This window comes from Caretta caretta, chromosome 25 (assembly GCF_965140235.1).
Source record: "Caretta caretta isolate rCarCar2 chromosome 25, rCarCar1.hap1, whole genome shotgun sequence".
In the NCBI taxonomy this organism is placed as follows: Eukaryota; Metazoa; Chordata; order Testudines; family Cheloniidae; genus Caretta; species Caretta caretta.
The window spans coordinates 11,336,755-11,355,790 of NC_134230.1; the positions used below are offsets into that span (position 1 = coordinate 11,336,755).

The window sequence follows — 19,036 nt, forward strand, 5'->3', positions numbered from 1 at the left end:
CTTCCAGACCAGAGATGCTTTCCCCCGGGCGGCTTGGGGTCTGGGGAGGGGCGACCCGGCGTGGCTGCAGCGGGCCCGGGACTCTTCTGGGCAGGTGCGGGGTCCGGCTCGGGGCTTCGGCCAGACCGGGGCTCCTCCGGCCGAGGGATTCAGGGCTCCTCCGGGCACAGGGGGGATGGGGCTCTGGCTGCGAGGGGGGGCAGGCAGAAGGGACGGAGCCAGGGCTAGCCTGCCCAAAGGGGGACTCTACCCACCACCCCGGGCCTTGAAGAGAATGAGTGAAAGGCAGTTGCCGGGGTATGGTTCAGGTTAGGGCTGTGGTGTAGCTCGCAGCGTTGTGGGTAGAAAAATTGCAAAGTGATGTCATGGGCCAAATTTTTCCCCCCCATCTTCCTTGGGCAGAAGTATAAAGTCAGGCCGCAAATAACCGGCCCAGGGTGGGTGCTGACGTGCCCAGAGTGTCTGTTCACTTTGCACTCTAAGGCTCCCTTCTTGGCAGGACACTCGCTGTTTGGGGGCCCCTTCAGGGAAGGCCGGGGCGGGGGCTGTGGCTCAGTGAATGCAGCAGCCAAATCCACCTGCTCTGAGTGGCTGAGCTCCCAGGCTTCTGCGTGGCATCATCTTTAGTCCATTTCCCCGTCCGGCTGTCAAGGGGCCCACACAAGGCCGTGCTGTCTGGGCTGCAAATGCAGCCAGGGAAGGGTTAAATCCAAACCAGGAACTTTAAATGAAAACCCAGGAGAACATCGCAATGCGTAAAACTTGACAACAGCCCGGCTGCTGCTGTGCTAAGACCACAACCTATCATGCTGGTCTCATTGTTTCCTCGTGCGCCTCCATCGGACTGTCCCCATCTGCTGTGTCTTGTCTTACACTTCGATTGGAAGCTCCTTGGGGCAGGGACCATCTCTTTGTTCTGTGTTTGCCTAGCACAATGGGGCCCTGGCCCATGACTGGGTCTCTTATGTGAATACTTTGTTATTATTATTAGATTCGGGGAGGAGCCTCATCTGGGTGGGCAAGGAAACAAGGGTGTAAGGCACTGTGCAAGAGTGAGAATGACTAAACAATACCTCCCTACAAGAATCCACCAAGCAGAGGAGTGAACAGGTCTTCCAGGTTCAGCAGCTCTGCTAGAATCTCCTGTCCGTCAACATCCCATCTTTAAGGTTGGCAAAGGGGAGCTTTCAGTGGAGGGTTAACACAGCAGCCATCAAATATTTCAGAGACTCCTTCTGCAGAAGCTAAGCGTTCCCCAGACCTTAGTTCCTGAAGGAGCCTCCTCCATTAATAGATATGACATGGACAGACACTATTTCGTTGGGGATTGGTCCTGCTTTGAGCAGGGGGTTGGACTAGATGACCTCCTGAGGTCCCTTCCAACCCTGATATTCAATGATTCTATGCAGATGATGAATGACGGCTTCCTACTAGGTACTAGGTTCCTCACGTGTATCGCAGGGTTAATTCACACACTGCTGGGGGCAGTAATTTAGTATCTGAAACATCAAACTTAGAATCTATAGATTCCCCAGTGCCACGAACTCAAATCCCTGTAGGTTTGACGCAACCCTTCATCCTTCACAGGACATGAACGTGGGTTTCATGCAGTTTAATAAGGCAGAGTGAGGATGTCTCTTGGCACTTTTGGGGGGTGAAAGAGAGTTTGCTCTAGTCCGTTGGCTAAAATGTCCACTCTCCTTGCTGGGTGGCAGCTGGGTGTCTGGCTGCTGCCTCGCACCCCAGAAGTGGCTGCATTTCAGTGGGGATGCGATGTGTGTGTGTGTTCATATAGATAGCTCCTAAAGCACCTTGGGATGCAAAATGCTATAAAAATAAATGGCAGTTGATTAGGTTGTTCCCAGTCTATTCCAGATGGGATGGACCCAACTCAACTATTGTGTCTGGTTGAAATGTATGTGGCTCAAAGGTGTAGAACTTGCACATTTTCCCCAGTGCTCTCCAGTGCATCAACAATGGAAAGACCTGCTATCGATCTCTCACTCCATTGTGGGTGGCACCGTCTGCCATGCGTATAAGGTCAGGGACGTAAAGCCAACTGAGCCATAGCTTCGTAGCTCAGTATCAAGTATTAGCTTCTAAAGCTCCTCATACTCTGAGCTGAAGGCCTCTTCTGACCCTACATCCCAGCCCAGCAGTTAGGGTTGGCCAAGGTAGATCTATTGTTCTCCATCCCTAGATTTACATTGAACCAGTCTTGGGCAAGGTCTTTCTCAATCCAGAGCTCTTTGCATTGAGACTCTCTTCCCTGGGATCCTTCTCTGGCTACTTATTTTGGATACATGGCAGGTCCTATCTTCTTTGGCTGGTCTTTTCTTGTCCATTTTTGGCTCGCTTCAGAGCTTTTTGCACCTATGACCCATTTTCCCCTCTACTCCTTTGCATTCATTGGGAATTGATCTCTTTTGCTGGGGAGCTGGGTAGGAGGAGGCATTGACTTGAAGATAACTGGTCCTGTCCTATTTGGTATTAGGGTGGGGGACTTCTTCCTGATGGATTTTTAAATGATGTTGTACCTTGAACTTGATAAATACTATGGGCCTAATATACTTATAGATAGTCGTTACAAAGCACAAGGAGCTGGGATGAACGGACTTTAATAGTGGCATCTCCTGCTAATTATGCTCTCTTTGCCTCCTGGACCCTTTGCTTTGGCTGGTTTGCAGACCCCTCCCAGAAGAGACAGGAATGGACTCCCTGGGCAGACCCGCAGATGAGAACACATCCTGTAAGTATCAGCCTTGCCTTGTTGGGCTTCGAAGAGGGTATTTTGCTGAGCCCAGTGGGCAGCAGGCCATGGTTAGAGAAGAGAGAGAACAAATTTCCTTCAAGTCTCAGCAAAAAATCTTGCGTGTGGATCAAAACTAAGAACCATTTGAGTGTGTTACAGATTCACAACAAGTGGGGGAAACAGGCATTGTCACAGTGCTGAGCACTCCCATGGACTCCTACTGGAGTTGTGGGTGCTCAGCCCCTCCGAATTATGTCCCACCCCTCTCAACTTCCTTGAATGGGATGCCCCATGGCTTCCATCCATCTGGCAGCCGGCCGGGGACACAGCTGTGCCCACAGCCTCGGTGAGTTGCTGCAAAGCAGTAGGAAGAGTTTGAAAAGCCAGATGCTCATTGATAAGCTGAGCAATTGCTGCCATAATCCACTTTGCTCAGAACAGAGTTCAGACCGGAACGCTCATTGCAGTTATTTGATTGAGCTTTGCCATGCACCTGGACGCCGACAGAATAGAGCAGATACAACAGCTACATACGCGCCACGAACAGAGCCAGAATATTATTTAGCACTTGTTTAATAGGGAGAGGAGAGGAACCCTAAGGATCAATCCTTATTAATATCTATTGCTGTGGCAGCTAGGAGCCCCAGTCCTGGGCCAGGACTGGGTGCTATACATCATGCTAGGCGCTGCACAAAGACAGTTGCATTAGTGGCCCCAGACCTCTTTGTTCCCTCGCTTTATTTTATCCGGTTAGTTTATCCTTTAAGTAAAAGTCGTTCTGTTCACCCCCCTGTGCTTTGAGCTCTGCAGCTTTCGTTGTGGTTGGCTATGGATAGTAGACGTCCCCTAAGATAAGAGAAGCATGTTTAGCATCATAGACAGGACTTGAGAGAACAAGTGACTGAGCTAAGGCCCTACCTGGAAGTCAGTGGCAGAGCCAGAATGAGAACTCAGGAATTCCTTCATCGCAGCCATATATTTAATTCACTGTACCATGCTGCCTCCTCTGTGATGTCAGCAAACCACCATCACCAATCAGCCATAGCAAGGGTTCCAGAGACCAAACCATGAAAACAATTATCAGGCTCTTAACTAGGCTCAAATACAGGTTCGAGCATCATTAGGCCCCAAATTGGTCTATTCTTATGGTTATTTATATTTTTCAGCCACACAGTTTCCTGCTTGGTGTAGACAGGGCCTCGGTGCCTCAGTTTTCCCATCCGTAAGATGGCAATAATGATTCTGACCTGTCTCGTGGGGGCTTGTGAAGATCACTTAGTTAGCACTATATTAATGCTAAGTGTTATTAACTGAACAGAGACTCTGGACCCAGAGAAAGTTCAGTCTCAGTAATTTGCCCAGCTCAGCAAGGAATGACTTTGTGAGCACTTCAAAAGTGGGGCTGTATTTTGTAATGTGCAGGGACCTCATTAGAACAGAGAGCTGAGAGTCAGGACACCTGCCTGCCACTCCTGACTCTTGCCATTGACTCACTCTCTTGGCCTGGACAGGTGCTTAACATTTCTGTGCCTCAGTTTAACCCCCCTTTAAAATGGCGATAAAACAACTCACTGCACAGGGGTGTAAGGCTGCTGCACAGATGCAAGGATCTGGCAGGGCAAAGTCTTGGTGCAAGGGTGGATGATCAGGACAAGCTGCCGCTTACTTTCCTCTTTCCTTGCAGCTCCCCCTAACACTTTGAACTTTAACGGGGCTCATCGGAAGCGCAAGACGCTCATAGCCCCTGAAATCAACATTTCCCTGGACCAAAGTGAGGGTTCCATGCTGTCCGATGACTTCCTGGACACGCCCGACGACCTGGACATTAATGTAGATGACATCGAAACCCCGGATGAGACGGACTCCCTGGAATTCCTGGGCAATGGGAATGAACTGGAATGGGAAGGTAAAAAAGACCAACATGGGGTGGATTTCTCTAGGACTTGGTGCTTGTCTTGGATTAACTTTAACCCTTTTTCTTTTGACTCTGCTTTGGTGTTCCCCAGCTGTGACACATAGCTCCGTCGTGTACCGTTTGTCCTCAGGACGTTCACAGCTGACGGTATGACACAGGCTCAGCTGTTGTTAATTGTTGTAGCAATGGTGAAGTCAATGGAACGATGAGAATTGAGACCAGCTGAAGATCATAGAATCAGAATCATAGAATCTTAGGACTGGAAGGGACCTCAGGAGGTCATCTTGTCCAGTCCCCTGCGAAGATCTGCCCCCACAGCTCCAGGGAGGGGTGGGGGGTGGTGATTCAGAAGTTCTCTCCCCCCGAGTCAGTCCTGTGCTAATCCCCCAGCATGCTGTTCCACAGCAGAGGCTCCATCTCTCAGGTGAGGTGCAATACCGAGGAACTGACTACTTGAGCTCAATAAAGAGTCTGTGTCACTTCTCGCAAGAGCCAGGGCACTGACCTCAGGCCAGATTCCAACACAGATCATTACATTCTGCCTCCCTCGAGTGCCCCTCCAAATGTAAGAACAGGAACATCAGAAAGACCACACTGGGTCAGACCGACCGTCCATGGAACCCAGTATCCTGTCTTCTGACAGTGACTGGCGCCAGTTCATTCAGAGGCAATGAGCAGAACAGGGCAATTATCGAGTGACCCATCCCCTGTCATCCATTCCCAACTTCCGGCAGTTGGGGCGTTTAGGGACACACAGAACATCCCTGACCATCTTGGCTAATAAGTCCATCAATGGCTATCCTCCATGAACTTATCTAATTCTTTTTTGAACCCAGTTATACTTTTGGCCTTCACAACATCCCCAGGCAACAAGTTCCACAAGTTGACTGAGCATTGTTTGAAGTAGTACTTCCTTAGGTTTATTTTAAACCAGCTGCCTATTAATGTTATTGGGTGACCCCTAGTACTTGAAGGAGTAAATAACGCTTCCTTATTCACTTTCTCCACACCAGTCGTGATTTTATAGACTTCTCTCATATGCCCCTCTTAGCTGTCTCTCTTCAAAACTGAACGGTCCCATTCTTTTTAGTCTCTCCTCATATGGAAGCTGTTCCATAACCTTAATCATTTTTGTTGCCCTTCTCTGGACTTTTTCCAATTCTAATATATCTTTTTAGAGATGAGGTGACCAGAACTGCACTTGGTATTCAAGGTGTGGGCGTACCATGGATTTATATAGTGGCATTATGATATTTTACATCTTCTTATCTAGCCCTTTCCTCATGGTTCCTAACATTGTGTTAGATTTTTTGACTGCTGCTGCACATTGAGGGGATGTTTTCAGAGAACTATCCACAATGACTCCAAGATCTCTTTCTCGAGTGGAAACAACTAGTTTAGACCACATCATTTTGTATGTAAAGTTGGGACTATGTTTTCTGATATGCATTACTTTGTAATTGTCAACACTGAATTTCACCTGCCAGTCACCCAGTTTTGTGAGATCCTTTTGTAACTCTTCATAGTTAGCTTTGGACTTAACTATCTTGAGTAGTTTTGTATAGTCTGAAAACTTTGCCACCTCACTGTTTGCCCCTTTTTCCAGATCATTTATTAATAAGATGAACAACATTGGTCCCAATACAGGTCCTTTGGGACCCCACTGTTTACTTCTCTCTATTGTGAAAACTGACCATTTATTCCTACCCTTTGTTTCCTATCTTTTAACCAGTTACTGATCCATGAGAGGACCTTCCCTCTTATCCCATGACAGCTTACTTTGCTTAAGAGCTGTTGGTGAGGGACCTTGTCAAAGGCTTTCTGGAAGTCCAAATACACCGTATCCACTGGATCAGCCTGGTCCACGCGTTCATTGACCCCCCTCAAAGAATTCTAGTAGATTGGTGAGGCACGATTTCCCTTTACAAAAACCATGTTGCCTCTTCCCCCAACAAATCATGTTCATCTATGTGTCTGTGATGGGCTTCACTCACCTCGCTAGCGCCCCCTGCTGGCTGTCTCTAGGATTAGCTCGGCAAGGCGGTGCGCTTTCTTCTGGTGATGTCTTGCCTCTGTCACTTCTGCTCCTGGACCCATCTCGTTCCAAGGACCATGGCGTCCTCTTCAGGACACAGCCCTCCAGCTGTGCCATACTCTGTGCTCCCCCCCCACCGTCCCGCTCCTGGTGGGGGAGGTACCACAGTCCAATCGTCCAGGCGTTTCCTCAGTGGTGAGTGGAGGTGAGGGGGGACCCAGGCCTGCCCGCTACTCCGGGTCCCAGCCCAGGGACCCTGTAGGCAGCAGCCATGCGCTGCATCCCCTCCAACCTCTCAGTCTACTTCCCTGGGCCGCTTCCCCACAACCCCAGCACCTTCTCCTCTCTTGTCTCAGGGCCTCAGCATGCCAGTTTTATCAGTCAGCTAGGAGCTCGCCCTCACTCCCCTGATCCCGCCCTGCACTGCTCTGTCCGAGGTGCTTGCTTTCCTCCTCCTGCAAGGCAGCCAGTCCTCCCTCCTGGAGCTCCAGGGAGCAACTGAATTTGCTCTGACCTGCAACTCTTCTTATATGGGCCTGATTGGCTGCTCCTTGCAGCCCCTCTCCTATTGGCTGCTTTCTGCACAGCCTTCCTAGGGCTCAGTTAACCCCTTACCGGCCAGTGTGGGGCAGGTGCCCCATCACAGTGTTTGACAATTTTGTTCTTTACTATAGTTGGAACCAATTTGTCTGTTACTGAAGTTAGGCTTACCCACCTGTAATTGCCAGGATCGCCTCTGGGGCCTTTTTTAAAAGTTGGCTTACATTAGCTATCAGCCAGTCATCTGGTACAGAGGCTGATTTAAGCGATAGGTTACATACCACGGTTCGTAGCTCTGTATTTCATATTTGAGTTCCTTCAGAACTCTTGGGTGAATCTCATCTGGTCCTGGTCACTTATTACTGTTTAATTAATCAATTTGTTCCAAAACCTCCTCTCATGACACCTCAATCTGGGACAGTTCCTCAGATTTGTCACCTAAAAAGAATAGCTCAGGTTTGGGAATCTCCCTCGCATTCTCTGTAGTGAAGACTGATGCAAAGAATTCATTTAGCTTCTCTGCAATGGTCTTGTCTTCCCTGAGTGCTCCTTTAGCACCTCGATTGTCCAGCGGTCCCACTGCTTGTTTGACAGGCTTCCTGCTTCTGATGTACTTAACAAATTTTTTTTTGCTTTTAGTTTCTGTATCTTTTGCCTGTTGTTCTTCAAATTCTTTTTTGGCCTGCCTTATTAACTTTTGCACTTGACTTGCCAGAGATTAGGTTTCTTTCTATTTTCCTCAGTAGAATTTGACTTCCAATTTTTAAAAAGATCTCTTTTTTTCTCTAACTGCCTCTTCTACTGTGTTGTTTAGCCATGGTGTCACTTTTTGGTCCTTTTGCTGCTTTATGTTTTTTTTTAATTTTGGGGCAGACATATAGTTTGAGCCTCTGTTATGGTGCTTTTTAAAAATTTCCATGCAGCTTGCAGGCATTTCATTCTTGTGGCTGTTCCTTTTAATTTCCATTAAACTAGCCTTCTCATTTTTGTGTAGTTCCCTGTTTTGAAGTTAAAAGCTTCTGTGGTGGGTTTCTTTGGTCTTTTCCCCCCTACAAGGGTTTTTAATTTCATTACATAATCGACTCTATTACTGAGTGGTTCAGCTATATTCACCTCTTGGACCAGATCCTGTTCACCACTTAGGACTAAAGCAAGAATTGCCTCTCCCATTATGGGTTCCAGGATTAGCTGCTTCAATGGACAGTCATTAATGGTGAGAGAAATTTTATCTCTGCATCCCACCCTGAGGTGACAGGTTCTCAGTCTGTGGTTGTTGCGGTCTCTTATTGCCCTGCATGGAGAGCAGACTGAGACTCCAGTTTGTATTCTTAATGCATGCATTCTGAATCTGGATCTCAGGGTGTGTCTACACTTAAAACGCTACAGCAGCATAGCTACACCTGCACCACTGTAACGCTTCAGTGTAGACACTCACTACAGTCTTCCGTCGACCTAGCACTGTCTGCACCATGGGTTAGGTCATCTGAACTGTGTTGCTATGGGGAAGGGGGGATTTTTCACACCCGGAGAGACATAGCTATGCCAATGTACATTTTCAGTGTAGACGCCTAGATAAGCACCTTAGACCTCTATCCAGTCTCAAGGAGAAGCTCACCAGAGTTCTCGCTTTCCCTCTTCCAGATGATACACCTGTGGCCACAGCCAAGAACATGCCCGGGAACAGCGCAGACCTCTTTGGGGATGGGGTGGTAGAAGACAGCAGCGCTACCAATGGGAGACTATGGAGGACAGTTATCATTGGGGAGCAGGAACACCGCATTGATCTGCAGATGATCAAACCCTACATGAAGGTGGTGACACATGGAGGTGAGGTTTAGGAAGACCATGGTGTCTCAGAAATGCACTGGCCTGCCGGCCTTTCTTATAGTTGCTTCTTGGGATGGTGGGGCTGGAAGAGATGTAGCAACTGCATGGGCGGCGGGTGAACCACAGGCTCAGGGAGGCTAGCTCCGGCCCGAGTCTCCCCTTGTGGCCAAGGCCCTGCCCCTCTTCCCTCCTTTCCCCCGCCAGAGCCCAGAGCCCCCCCAGCACCAAGCAGGCAGTGCGGCCCCCAGTGCTCCCAGCCCCAGAGTACCGGGCGGGCATGTGGTGTGGCCAGGGATGGAGCATGGGCAGGGCCACGCAAGGCTGTTTGGGGAGGCTCAGCCTCCCCCGGCCTTTGATACCCACCACCCATGAGCAACTGGTTGTCTTGCCCATCAGTAAGGAGAGCCAGTTCCCCATATCGTACGAGGCAGCTATCCCACTCAGCATGGCACCATTCACATCACTAAAGCCGGTTGGGATTATTTCGACTAAACTTTTTTCTGACGACACTTTGCAGGACAGGGCCAGTTTCAATGCACGGCCTGTTTGGAAAAATGTTTGGGGAAAAAAGTTTTGAAATTGTCAAACCATCCTGTTTTGACTTTTGCAAAGTGAAAAGTTCCCCTCGTTTGGTCCAAAACGACTTTTTTGTTTCAAAATTTAAGTTAATTCGTAGTTCAATGTAAAACAAATTTTTAAAAGGTTGAAACCGAATGTTTTGATGGACCTAAACTGGATGTCTTGTAGATTTTTCATTTGCAAAAAATTTAAATATTTTGACTTTTCGTCTCAGGACAGGATAAAATATCAAAAATCTTCCAGGGATGGGGAAACCATTTTCTACCCAGCTCTGTATATCACCCTAAAAAACCTAGCTACATAATAGAAAGCATACAGGAGCTGATGGCAGCAATAGGGTCTGGTCCCCCTCAGAGGTGCGGGACACCCCCAACTAACACGGAAGTCAACTGGAGCTGCAGGAGCTAAGCAGCTCTGAAAACCAGGCCCTGGTGTCTCAGGTTGGACATGTAGGCACTAAGGCACCAGACATAGTGGTCACTTCTGAAAATTCGTGGCTGGCAATGAGTCAATGGTACAGCCAGGAATAGCGCTCCTACTCCTGTGCCTTGACAGCAGACTATATTTTCCCCGAATACAAAGACTGGTTTATATCCAACGACTGAATAATGAGCTGACCATTCTGAATAAGGGGCCTAACAGAGCATGTTAAGATCAAATGGGAAGCCGTTGTTGTTCGTCCCCTGGGTAAAAGTTTCCAGGACTGGATCATAAGTTGGGCTCTCTCAGTCGACAGCCTCTACCTCTGGAATCCAACTTCCTTGGGAATTTGCCAAAATCCTCATGGGCACAACTTTGTGGCACACTGCAAGCCATAGTGATTTTCAAGTAAGCCCTGAGCTGCTCCAGCAATAGGAGCTTCATAAAGTAATACAACAAAGCAAACATCGCATTGCATCTCTCCCGGGCTGTGATCCTGCATAGTTCCTCTTGCATGGAAGTCAGTGGGAGTTCTGCGCGGGGTCAGGACACCTCTCTGTGGACGGGGCCGTGTCCCACAACACAGCATAAGCACAGGCCTGGCTGCAGAAGCACTTAGTTGTTTTCCGTTTTGACCTCCTGCCTCTGTCTCACTCAAGTGGCCATGCTGTCCATCTCTTTCTCTATTAGGGTACTACGGAGAAGGTCTCAATGCTATCATTGTCTTTGCTGCCTGCTATCTCCCAGACAGTAATCTAGCTGATTACCATTACATCATGGAGAACCTCTTCTTGTAAGTGACAACGCCAAGTTGCATGATGGAGGGGAGGCAAGAAGTGTCCCGGGTCCCCAGGTAACCTCAGTATCTGTGCCACTCACTGGGACTTTACATGGAGCACCTCATCTGGGAGACTAGGCAAGGTGGAATCCATGCCAGCTGTACAGGGTGCTGCTGTGTATCTGCTGAATACTGCTGGATGACCTGTTGTCCACAGTGTCCTCCTCCCTGCCCAATGATCCAAATTCTGACCCAACACCGATACCTCAAAGCAGCTTCACATATAGCATTGATGTGCGCCCATATGCTGGCCAGCAATAAATGCCTGCCCAGAGTAGGAATTATCCATCTGAGGCTATTGCTGTGCAAAGGAACTTATGGACATAAATGTATGGACCACTGTACTTGATCTGTAGGCCCCACCTAAACACACCCCTTCATGGCTCCTGCAAAGGTGCCCCACGGTGGATTTGAAACATCTTCTCCAAATCCCACAACCCACAAAGACAGACAGGTCAGATTTTCAGTTGCAATGTTCCTTTGAACCTTCTTGTGGCCAAATACAGTGACCTGAGTCACAATACAGAGTCAGAATAGATTGGAGAATGATCAGCATGGTGGGGCTGGGAGAGAGGGTGTACACAAATAAATACAGAAACCCCACAGTATGTATTGAAGCTTCAATCCCTGCAATCCCACTCCATGGCGGCTTTGGATTTCCACCTGATAGGTACGTGATCAGTAGCTTGGAGCTGCTGGTGGCCGAGGACTACATGATCGTGTACCTGAATGGAGCTACACCACGTCGGAGGATGCCAGGCCTGGGCTGGCTGAAGAAATGCTACCAGATGATAGACAGAAGGTGAGGAATGCCCTCTATGGGCAGGTTATTTCCCTGATCATCCACTGCACTATACACCCAGCTTAAGGCACCACCAAAACAATGCAAAGGAGCCTTAGTGTAAATGTAACTCAGTCCCACAGCTGTAAAGCTGATTTTGGCTCCTATGCACCCACGTAAGGTATGTTAGGACTGGATGCATACAGAGGACGGGGGAGGGATAGCTCAGTGGTTTGAGCATTGGCCTGCTAAACCCAGGGTTGTGAGTTCAATCCTTGAGAGGGCCATTTAGGGATCTGGGGCAAAAATTGGGGATTGGTCCTGCATTGTGCAGGGGGTTGGACTAGATGACCTCCTGAGGTCCCTTCCCCACCTATAGGGGGTGGGACTTGAACACTACAGGTCCTGGGGGCATGACTCCATCCCTCCTAGCAAAAAGGGGACAAAGTCAGCAGAATTGTTTCTCACCTGGTATCATTCCACATCTCCCATGCGGCAGCAGGGACTCTTGCAAAGTGATGCACTGGGAAAGCCAGCCTGCAGCACTAAATGGGCACCAGCGGGAGGAACTGTCGGGCCTGCTTCCTCCTTACACTCACTGGGTTGTTCATTCCTGATTACCGGGTTCACACTTCACAACCCAAGACAAAGGTGCAGCATATACAGACCGGGGGGTCCATAAACAAGAAAATGAGGATCATTTTCACATTAGACTTTGATGCTATTTCGTCCCTTCTATTGGTTATATTTCACAGGAGTATTAAATACAAGCATGTATACCTGTAGTAACAGAGAGACACACCTCGGTCAAAGTCAATTTGATGCAAAGGAACTAAAGAGTATTTTACTAACGCTCTGTACTATAAAAAGTATTGTTTCCTCAGACTCCCCCATTTCTCTTCCCCTGGTGTCTGTTGTCTCATACTTAGATTGTAAACTCTGGGGCGGGGACTCTCTTTGTGTTCTGTGTTTGCACAGCACCTAGCACAAAGGGGATACTAATAATGGGTGTCTCCTTGGAAGAAGTAAGTAAAAAGAGAATTTCTTAGTCACACTATTTTAATCTATATTGCAGAAGCCAGATCCCTGGCTGGTGTAGATCGGCATAGCTCTGTTGAGTTCAGGTTTGGGGATGCTGCAGACAGCTGATCAGTTGGGGTGTCTCCATTTTCGGGTGTCCCTGGTGTCTAAATAATGGAAGAATCATTGAGCCAGAGAGAACAAGCAGGCATGAGAATGACTCTGTAGCCTGGTGGTTAGCACGCTCCCCTGGGGGGTAGAAGATCCAGGCCCCCTGCACCCATGTCGTTTTTTAATTTAGTCAGAGTAGAACAACTTCAATAGGAGGGATTCCCCACAGCAGAGTATCCCATAGGCCAGCGGTTAGGGTGCTCACCTGCACAGGTGGAGGGGAGGGCAAGGAAGGGTGTTTCCCCCCTCAAACTGCAAGCCTTAGGGGCAGGCAGTCTGAGTATGGGATGCAATGAGTTCTTCAGAGATGGGAGAAAGAAAAGGAGTACTTGTGGCACCTTAGAGACTAACCAATTTATTTGAGCATGAGCTTTCGTGAGCTACAGCTCACTTCATCAGATGTTTACCGTGGAAACTGCAGCAGACTTTATATACACACAGAGAATATGAAACAATACCTCCTCCCACCCCACTGTCCTAGAGGTGCTGCTCCCTGTTTGCACTCTTGAGGCAGCCCGTCAGAATTGTGTTTATAAACAGAGTGATTAGCAGGTAATTAAGATAAGAAAGGGCTGTTAGGGTGTTTCCTAAAGTTAAATGATCTGCTCCTAGCTTGGCGAACTGCAAGTAGCCTAAAGGATAGAAAGTAATTGTAGAATTTTCTACAATAGTTTCAATTCTTGTATTCAATGATAACAAAGTTACTAGGTTTCAGAGTAACAGCCGTGTTTCTGTATTCGCAAAAAGAAAAGGAGTACTTGTGGCACCTTAGAGACTAACCAATTTATTTGAGCATAAGCTTTCATGAGCTACAGCAAGTGAGCTGTAGCTCACGAAAGCTTATGCTCAAATAAATTGGTTAGTCTCTAAGGTGCCACAAGTACTCCTTTTCTTTTTAACAAAGTCACTAATATCTTTCTTTGAGAGGAGAACTGATTTTGTAGACAAAGGAAATGCATCCGAGGGGCAGCCGTGTTAGTCTATATCCACAAAAACAACAAGGAGTTCGGTGGCACCTTAAAGACTAACAGATTTATTGGGGCATAACCTTTTGCGGGTAAAAAACCCACTTCTTCAGATGCATGGCATGAAAATTACAGACACAGGCTAAATATACTGGTACATGAAGAGAAGGGAGTCACGTTACAAGAGGAGAACCAGTGTTGACAGGGCCAATTCAGCCAGGGTGGATGTGGTCCACTCCCAATAACTAATGAGGAGGTGTCCATACCAAGAGAAGGAAAATTGCTTTTGTTGTGAGCCAGCCACTCCCAGCCCCTGTTCAAGCCCAAATTAATGGTGTTAAGTTTGCAAATGAATTGTAGCTCTGAATAATGACAGGTTTCAGAGGAACAGCCGTGTTAGTCTGTATTCGCAAAAAGAAAAGGAGTATAGAATCATAGAATCATAGAATATAAGGGTTGGAAGGGACCCCAGAAGGTCATCTAGTCCAACCCCCTGCTCGAAGCAGGACCAATTCCCAGTTAAATCATCCCAGCCAGGGCTTTGTCAAGCCTGACCTTAAAAACCTCTAAGGAAGGAGATTCTACCACCTCCCTAGGTAACGCATTCCAGTGTTTCACCACCCTCTTAGTGAAAAAGTTTTTCCTAATATCCAATCTAAACCTCCCCCACTGCAGCTTGAGACCATTACTCCTCGTTCTGTCATCTGATACCATTGAGAACAGTCTAGAGCCATCCTCTTTGGAACCCCCTTTCAGGTAGTTGAAAGCAGCTATCAAATCCCCCCTCATTCTTCTCTTCTGCAGGCTAAACAATCCCAGCTCCCTCAGCCTCTCCTCATAACTCATGTGTTCCAGACCCCTAATCATTTTTGTTGCCCTTCGCTGGACTCTCTCCAATTTATCCACATCCTTCTTGAAGTGTGGGGCCCAAAACTGGACACAGTACTCCAGATGAGGCCTCACCAATGTCGAATAGAGGGGAATGATCACGTCCCTCGATCTGCTCGCTATGCCCCTACTTATGCATCCCAAAATGCCATTGGCCTTCTTGGCAACAAGGGCACACTGCTGACTCATATCCAGCTTCTCGTCCACTGTCACCCCTAGGTCCTTTTCCGCAGAACTGCTGCCTAGCCATTCGGTCCCTAGTCTGTAGCTGTGCATTGGGTTCTTCCGTCCTAAGTGCAGGACCCTGCACTTATCCTTATTGAACCTCATCAGATTTCTTTTGGCCCAATCCTCTAATCTGTCTAGGTCCCTCTGTATCCTATCCCTCCCCTCCAGCGTATCTACCACTCCTCCCAGTTTAGTATCATCTGCAAGCTCACGAAAGCTCATGCTCAAATAAATTGGTTAGTCTCTAAGGTGCCACAAGTACTCCTTTTCTTGTAGCTCTGAAGTTTCTCTTTGAAGTCTGTTTCTGAAGGTTTTTTTGTTGCAGGATGGCTACTTTTAAATCTGTCATTGAATGTCCAGGGAGATTGGAGTGTTCTCCTACTGGCTTTTGTATGTTATCATTCCTGATGTCTGATTTGTGTCCATTTATTCTTTTACATAGAGACTGTCCAGTTTGGCCAATGTACATGGCAGAGGGGCATTGCTGGCACATGCTGGCAGATATCACATTGGTAGATATGCACGTGAATGAGCCCCTGGTGGCATAGACGCCAACTCCATGGGTGCTCCGGGGCTGGAGCACCCACAGGGAAACCTAGTAGGTGCTCTGCACCCACTGGCAGCCAAGCTCCCCTCCCCACCCCACCTCACCTCCTCTGCCTCCCTGCCTGAGTTCGCCATGTCCCGGCTCCTCATCCGATCTCCCAGCGCTTGGCAAAACCAGCTCCAGGAGGGAGGGGGAAGGAGCAGGAACGTGGCGCGCTCTGAGGAGGAGGCGGGGAAGAGGCGGGGCTGGGGCAGGGACTTTGGGGAAGGGGTAGGAATGGTGGGGGGCTGGAGGTGGGGAAGGGGTGGAGTCGGGGCGGGGCCGGAGGCAGAGGCAGGGTCAAGCACCCACCAGGGCGAGTAGAAGTTGGCGCCTATGCCTGATGGTGTGGCTGATGTGGCTGGGTCCTCTGATGGTGTCGCTAGAGTAGATATGGGGACAGAGCTGGCAATGGGGTTTCTGACAGGGATTGGTTCCTGGGTTAGTGTTTCTGTGGTGTGGTGGAGTCTCTGTACCTTGAAGTCTTTACACCACGATTTGAGGACTTCAGTAACTCAGCCAGAGACTAGGGGGCTATTACAGGAGTGGGTGGAGGAAGTTCTGTGGCCTGCGAGGTGCAGGAGGTCAGACTAGATAACCACGATGTTCCCTTCTGACTTTAGTAAGAGTATCTGAGAAAGAATAGACATTACCATTTTAAAACTAACCAGTGTCCCATAAGTGACTTGCCACAAGAGGTCAGAACATGTTAGTATTAGAGCTGAGCGAGTCTAATATTTATTTAATTTTCTTTCTTGAGATAGGAATTCGATACTGGGCTCCTGTCAGAGATTTCTAAGTTATTATCTGCAAAACCACTAGAGTTTTCAGCTGCCTAAGTAGCCCCTGGAATCACGGTTAAAGTTGTGTCCCCCACCACCACCACCAAATCTGAAATGGCGCCCTTCGGGGCAGGCACGGAATTTGTGAGTCCCCCACCCTTCCACGCGTGGCCCTGTTGGCCTGACTGGAGCCGCCCCCACAAATATAGAAGTTAAATTTCGCCTATGCTCACCAGAGAGGTGGCAGATCCCTTCTCCTCCTCCAGTGAAGGGGCACTTGAACCAGGGTCTCCCACATCCCAGCTGAGTATGCTAACCACGGGGTTCAAGGTTATAAGGGAGCCCCCCCACCCCACCCCATCCCACTGGCTTGTTGCTGAGAATCCCTGGCAGAAGGAGGCACCTATCTCCATGAGAGGGGCAGGACAGGGCACCTCCCTCTAGCTAGCTTGGGCAAGGGGCCACCTAGACACTGGCTTTTGTGATTCCCATTCTGAGGCGCCTGTCTCTCCCCATTCATTGTATAGGGAGCCCAGGCCCCGAACTCAGGCTCTGTGAATCCCAGCGATTTTCAAGGCACCTAAACGTTAGAGGACACTGAGCACTGCCTGCCGAAGACCCTTTGTGTGACTAGCCTCTTGCTGCTTTAGGACTAGAACAGATTTTCTCTTTCCTCTTCCAACGGACATGGTGGAAGCCCTGTTATCATCAGAGTGTGTAAAACAAGGCCTGGGTGAGGTACTGAAGAATATACTGTAGGAACATTCCTACAATAGCTAAAGGCTATTGGACTATGCCCTAGCAGGTCTTCTGCTTCTCTAACTTATGTGATCCTGTGGGCCCAATTCTGCCCCGACAACCAGAGTAAATCTCTGAAATCCACGGAGTCCCACGGGGCCCTCCAGGAGTTTGGAAGCAAGCCCTTTGCATCTAACCTCTCACCTCTGGCCTTTCCGCAGGCTACGGAAAAACCTGAAAGCTTTGATAATCGTGCACCCTTCGTGGTTCATCCGGACAGTACTGGCTATATCCAGACCCTTCATCAGGTGAACAAAGAACTCTCCCGCATCCCAGTGTGTTTTGGAAAAGCTATTAAACCTCGTGTCAATCTCTACATGTTAGAGAGCAGGGTGAGGGCTACACAACACGAGGGGGATTATCCCACCTACGTCACCCCTTCCTCTGAATCACCTGGGACTGGCCACAGTCAGAGAGAGGATACTGAGCTTGCTGGACCTTCTCTCTGATTGAGCCTGGCAAGCCCTGTATTCCTGTTACCCTACTGAGGCAGCCAGAAAGGGAGGTTGGATTTTTGTGGCAGGAAATTTACTCACTGGGAGTGAGGAAAGGTGTCCCAATGCTGCTGGAAGGGGTTTTTTTGTTTGTTTGTTTTTATTTTTATCAAGTTCTTATAACAACTAAAGGAACAATTGGCCAGCTCCTGACTTGGGTTGGGTGGGTGCTCTAGCAAGGAGGACTCTAGACCAAATTCTCTCCCCACAGAAGTTAGTGGTTCTTTGAGAAGTCCCAGATGCCTTAGCCCCAGCCTCTCCCGGTACAGGTCACTGCATAGACTGGTGTAAAAACTCATAGGATTGGCACTCACAGCTCACCCCCAAGCCATCCTCTCTCAGCAAAAGTTACTGTCAAAAGGGTGGAATGAAGTTGGGAGCAGGAGAACCCCACTCTAGGTGTCTGAAGTGTTTGTAGCCTCTGGCTAAAGAGAAGCCTTCGTTTTGGGTCATATCCCAGTTGAATTTAAATCAACAGCAAAACGCCCACAGATTTCGATAGGATCTGGATGTATGTCCCAGATAGTCACCGTTCTATGAAGGGGGAAGTCAGAATAAGCTCTTAAAGGGTGCATGTTCTCTTCCTCTGTCAGTGTGAAGTTTATCAATAAGATCCAGTACGTTCACAGTCTGGAAGAACTGGAGCAGACTATCCCCATGGAGCACGTCCAGATTCCTGACTGCCTCCTACAGTAAGTATCACAGGGACCTCTCACTTGAAAACTTGGCAACTCTGGAGGCCACAGTCCATTAGCTCCTCACCATGTGCACCTCTTTCCGGTGCTTCAGAGAGGAAGGATGGTCCTGTGATCACGGCTTGGCATTCAGGAGGCCTGGCTGTCGTCTAGTCCCAGCTCTGCCACAGACTCATTGCTTGGTTTTGGGCAAGTCCTACCCTCTCTGTGCCTCAAGCTTCCCCATTCCTACCGCAGAAAATGCAAGAGAGAGAACACATTAACTCTTTGTATTCTGGAGCCATTGCTTGCCCCAGGCTCTTTCGGCTTCAGAGTGAATGCTGTGTTTTCCTGGCGGTGACATTTAAGGAAATCTATCTTGTTCATTGCAGGTACGAGGAGGAGAGAACCAAAGCCAGGAAAGAAAGGTAAAAATCACCTTTTGGGGGGAATGGGGCTCATATTGTCCTAAAGCTTTCTCCTGTGGGAGTTACAGCCAGTAAATTCTGTGTTCCTCATAATCCAGGCAACCCATTTGGTCTGTATTTGACTTTTACTGATATTCATTCAGAACAGACACAAGATGCAAAGGGAGTAGCTGCTTAAACCCCAGACTTTCCCATAGGTTTTAACTCAACCTGATAACTTGTGTGAAACCTGCCAACTGCCGAGTCCCCACTAGGATTTTACCTTTGTTTAGCTAACTTGAGTTAACAACGTACCACTTTCACTAGTGAAGATGC

At 48.5% G+C, this 19,036-nt stretch overlaps 1 protein-coding gene across 5 annotated transcripts in view; it reads left to right on the forward strand.

The window, feature by feature from the left end:
• Positions 1 to 19,036, forward strand: part of ATCAY (ATCAY kinesin light chain interacting caytaxin) — a 38,126-nt gene that overhangs the window by 7,708 nt on the left and 11,382 nt on the right. For all 5 annotated transcript variants that reach the window (XM_048831200.2, XM_048831201.2, XM_048831202.2 and 2 more), the window contains 8 exons: positions 2,688 to 2,749; positions 4,437 to 4,658; positions 8,884 to 9,069; positions 10,759 to 10,861; positions 11,577 to 11,708; positions 17,287 to 17,373; positions 18,213 to 18,311; positions 18,686 to 18,721. In XM_048831200.2, coding sequence (XP_048687157.1) covers positions 2,688 to 2,749; positions 4,437 to 4,658; positions 8,884 to 9,069; positions 10,759 to 10,861; positions 11,577 to 11,708; positions 17,287 to 17,373; positions 18,213 to 18,311; positions 18,686 to 18,721 — 927 coding nt within the window. The remainder of the gene's footprint in view (positions 1 to 2,687; positions 2,750 to 4,436; positions 4,659 to 8,883; positions 9,070 to 10,758; positions 10,862 to 11,576; positions 11,709 to 17,286; positions 17,374 to 18,212; positions 18,312 to 18,685; positions 18,722 to 19,036) is intronic.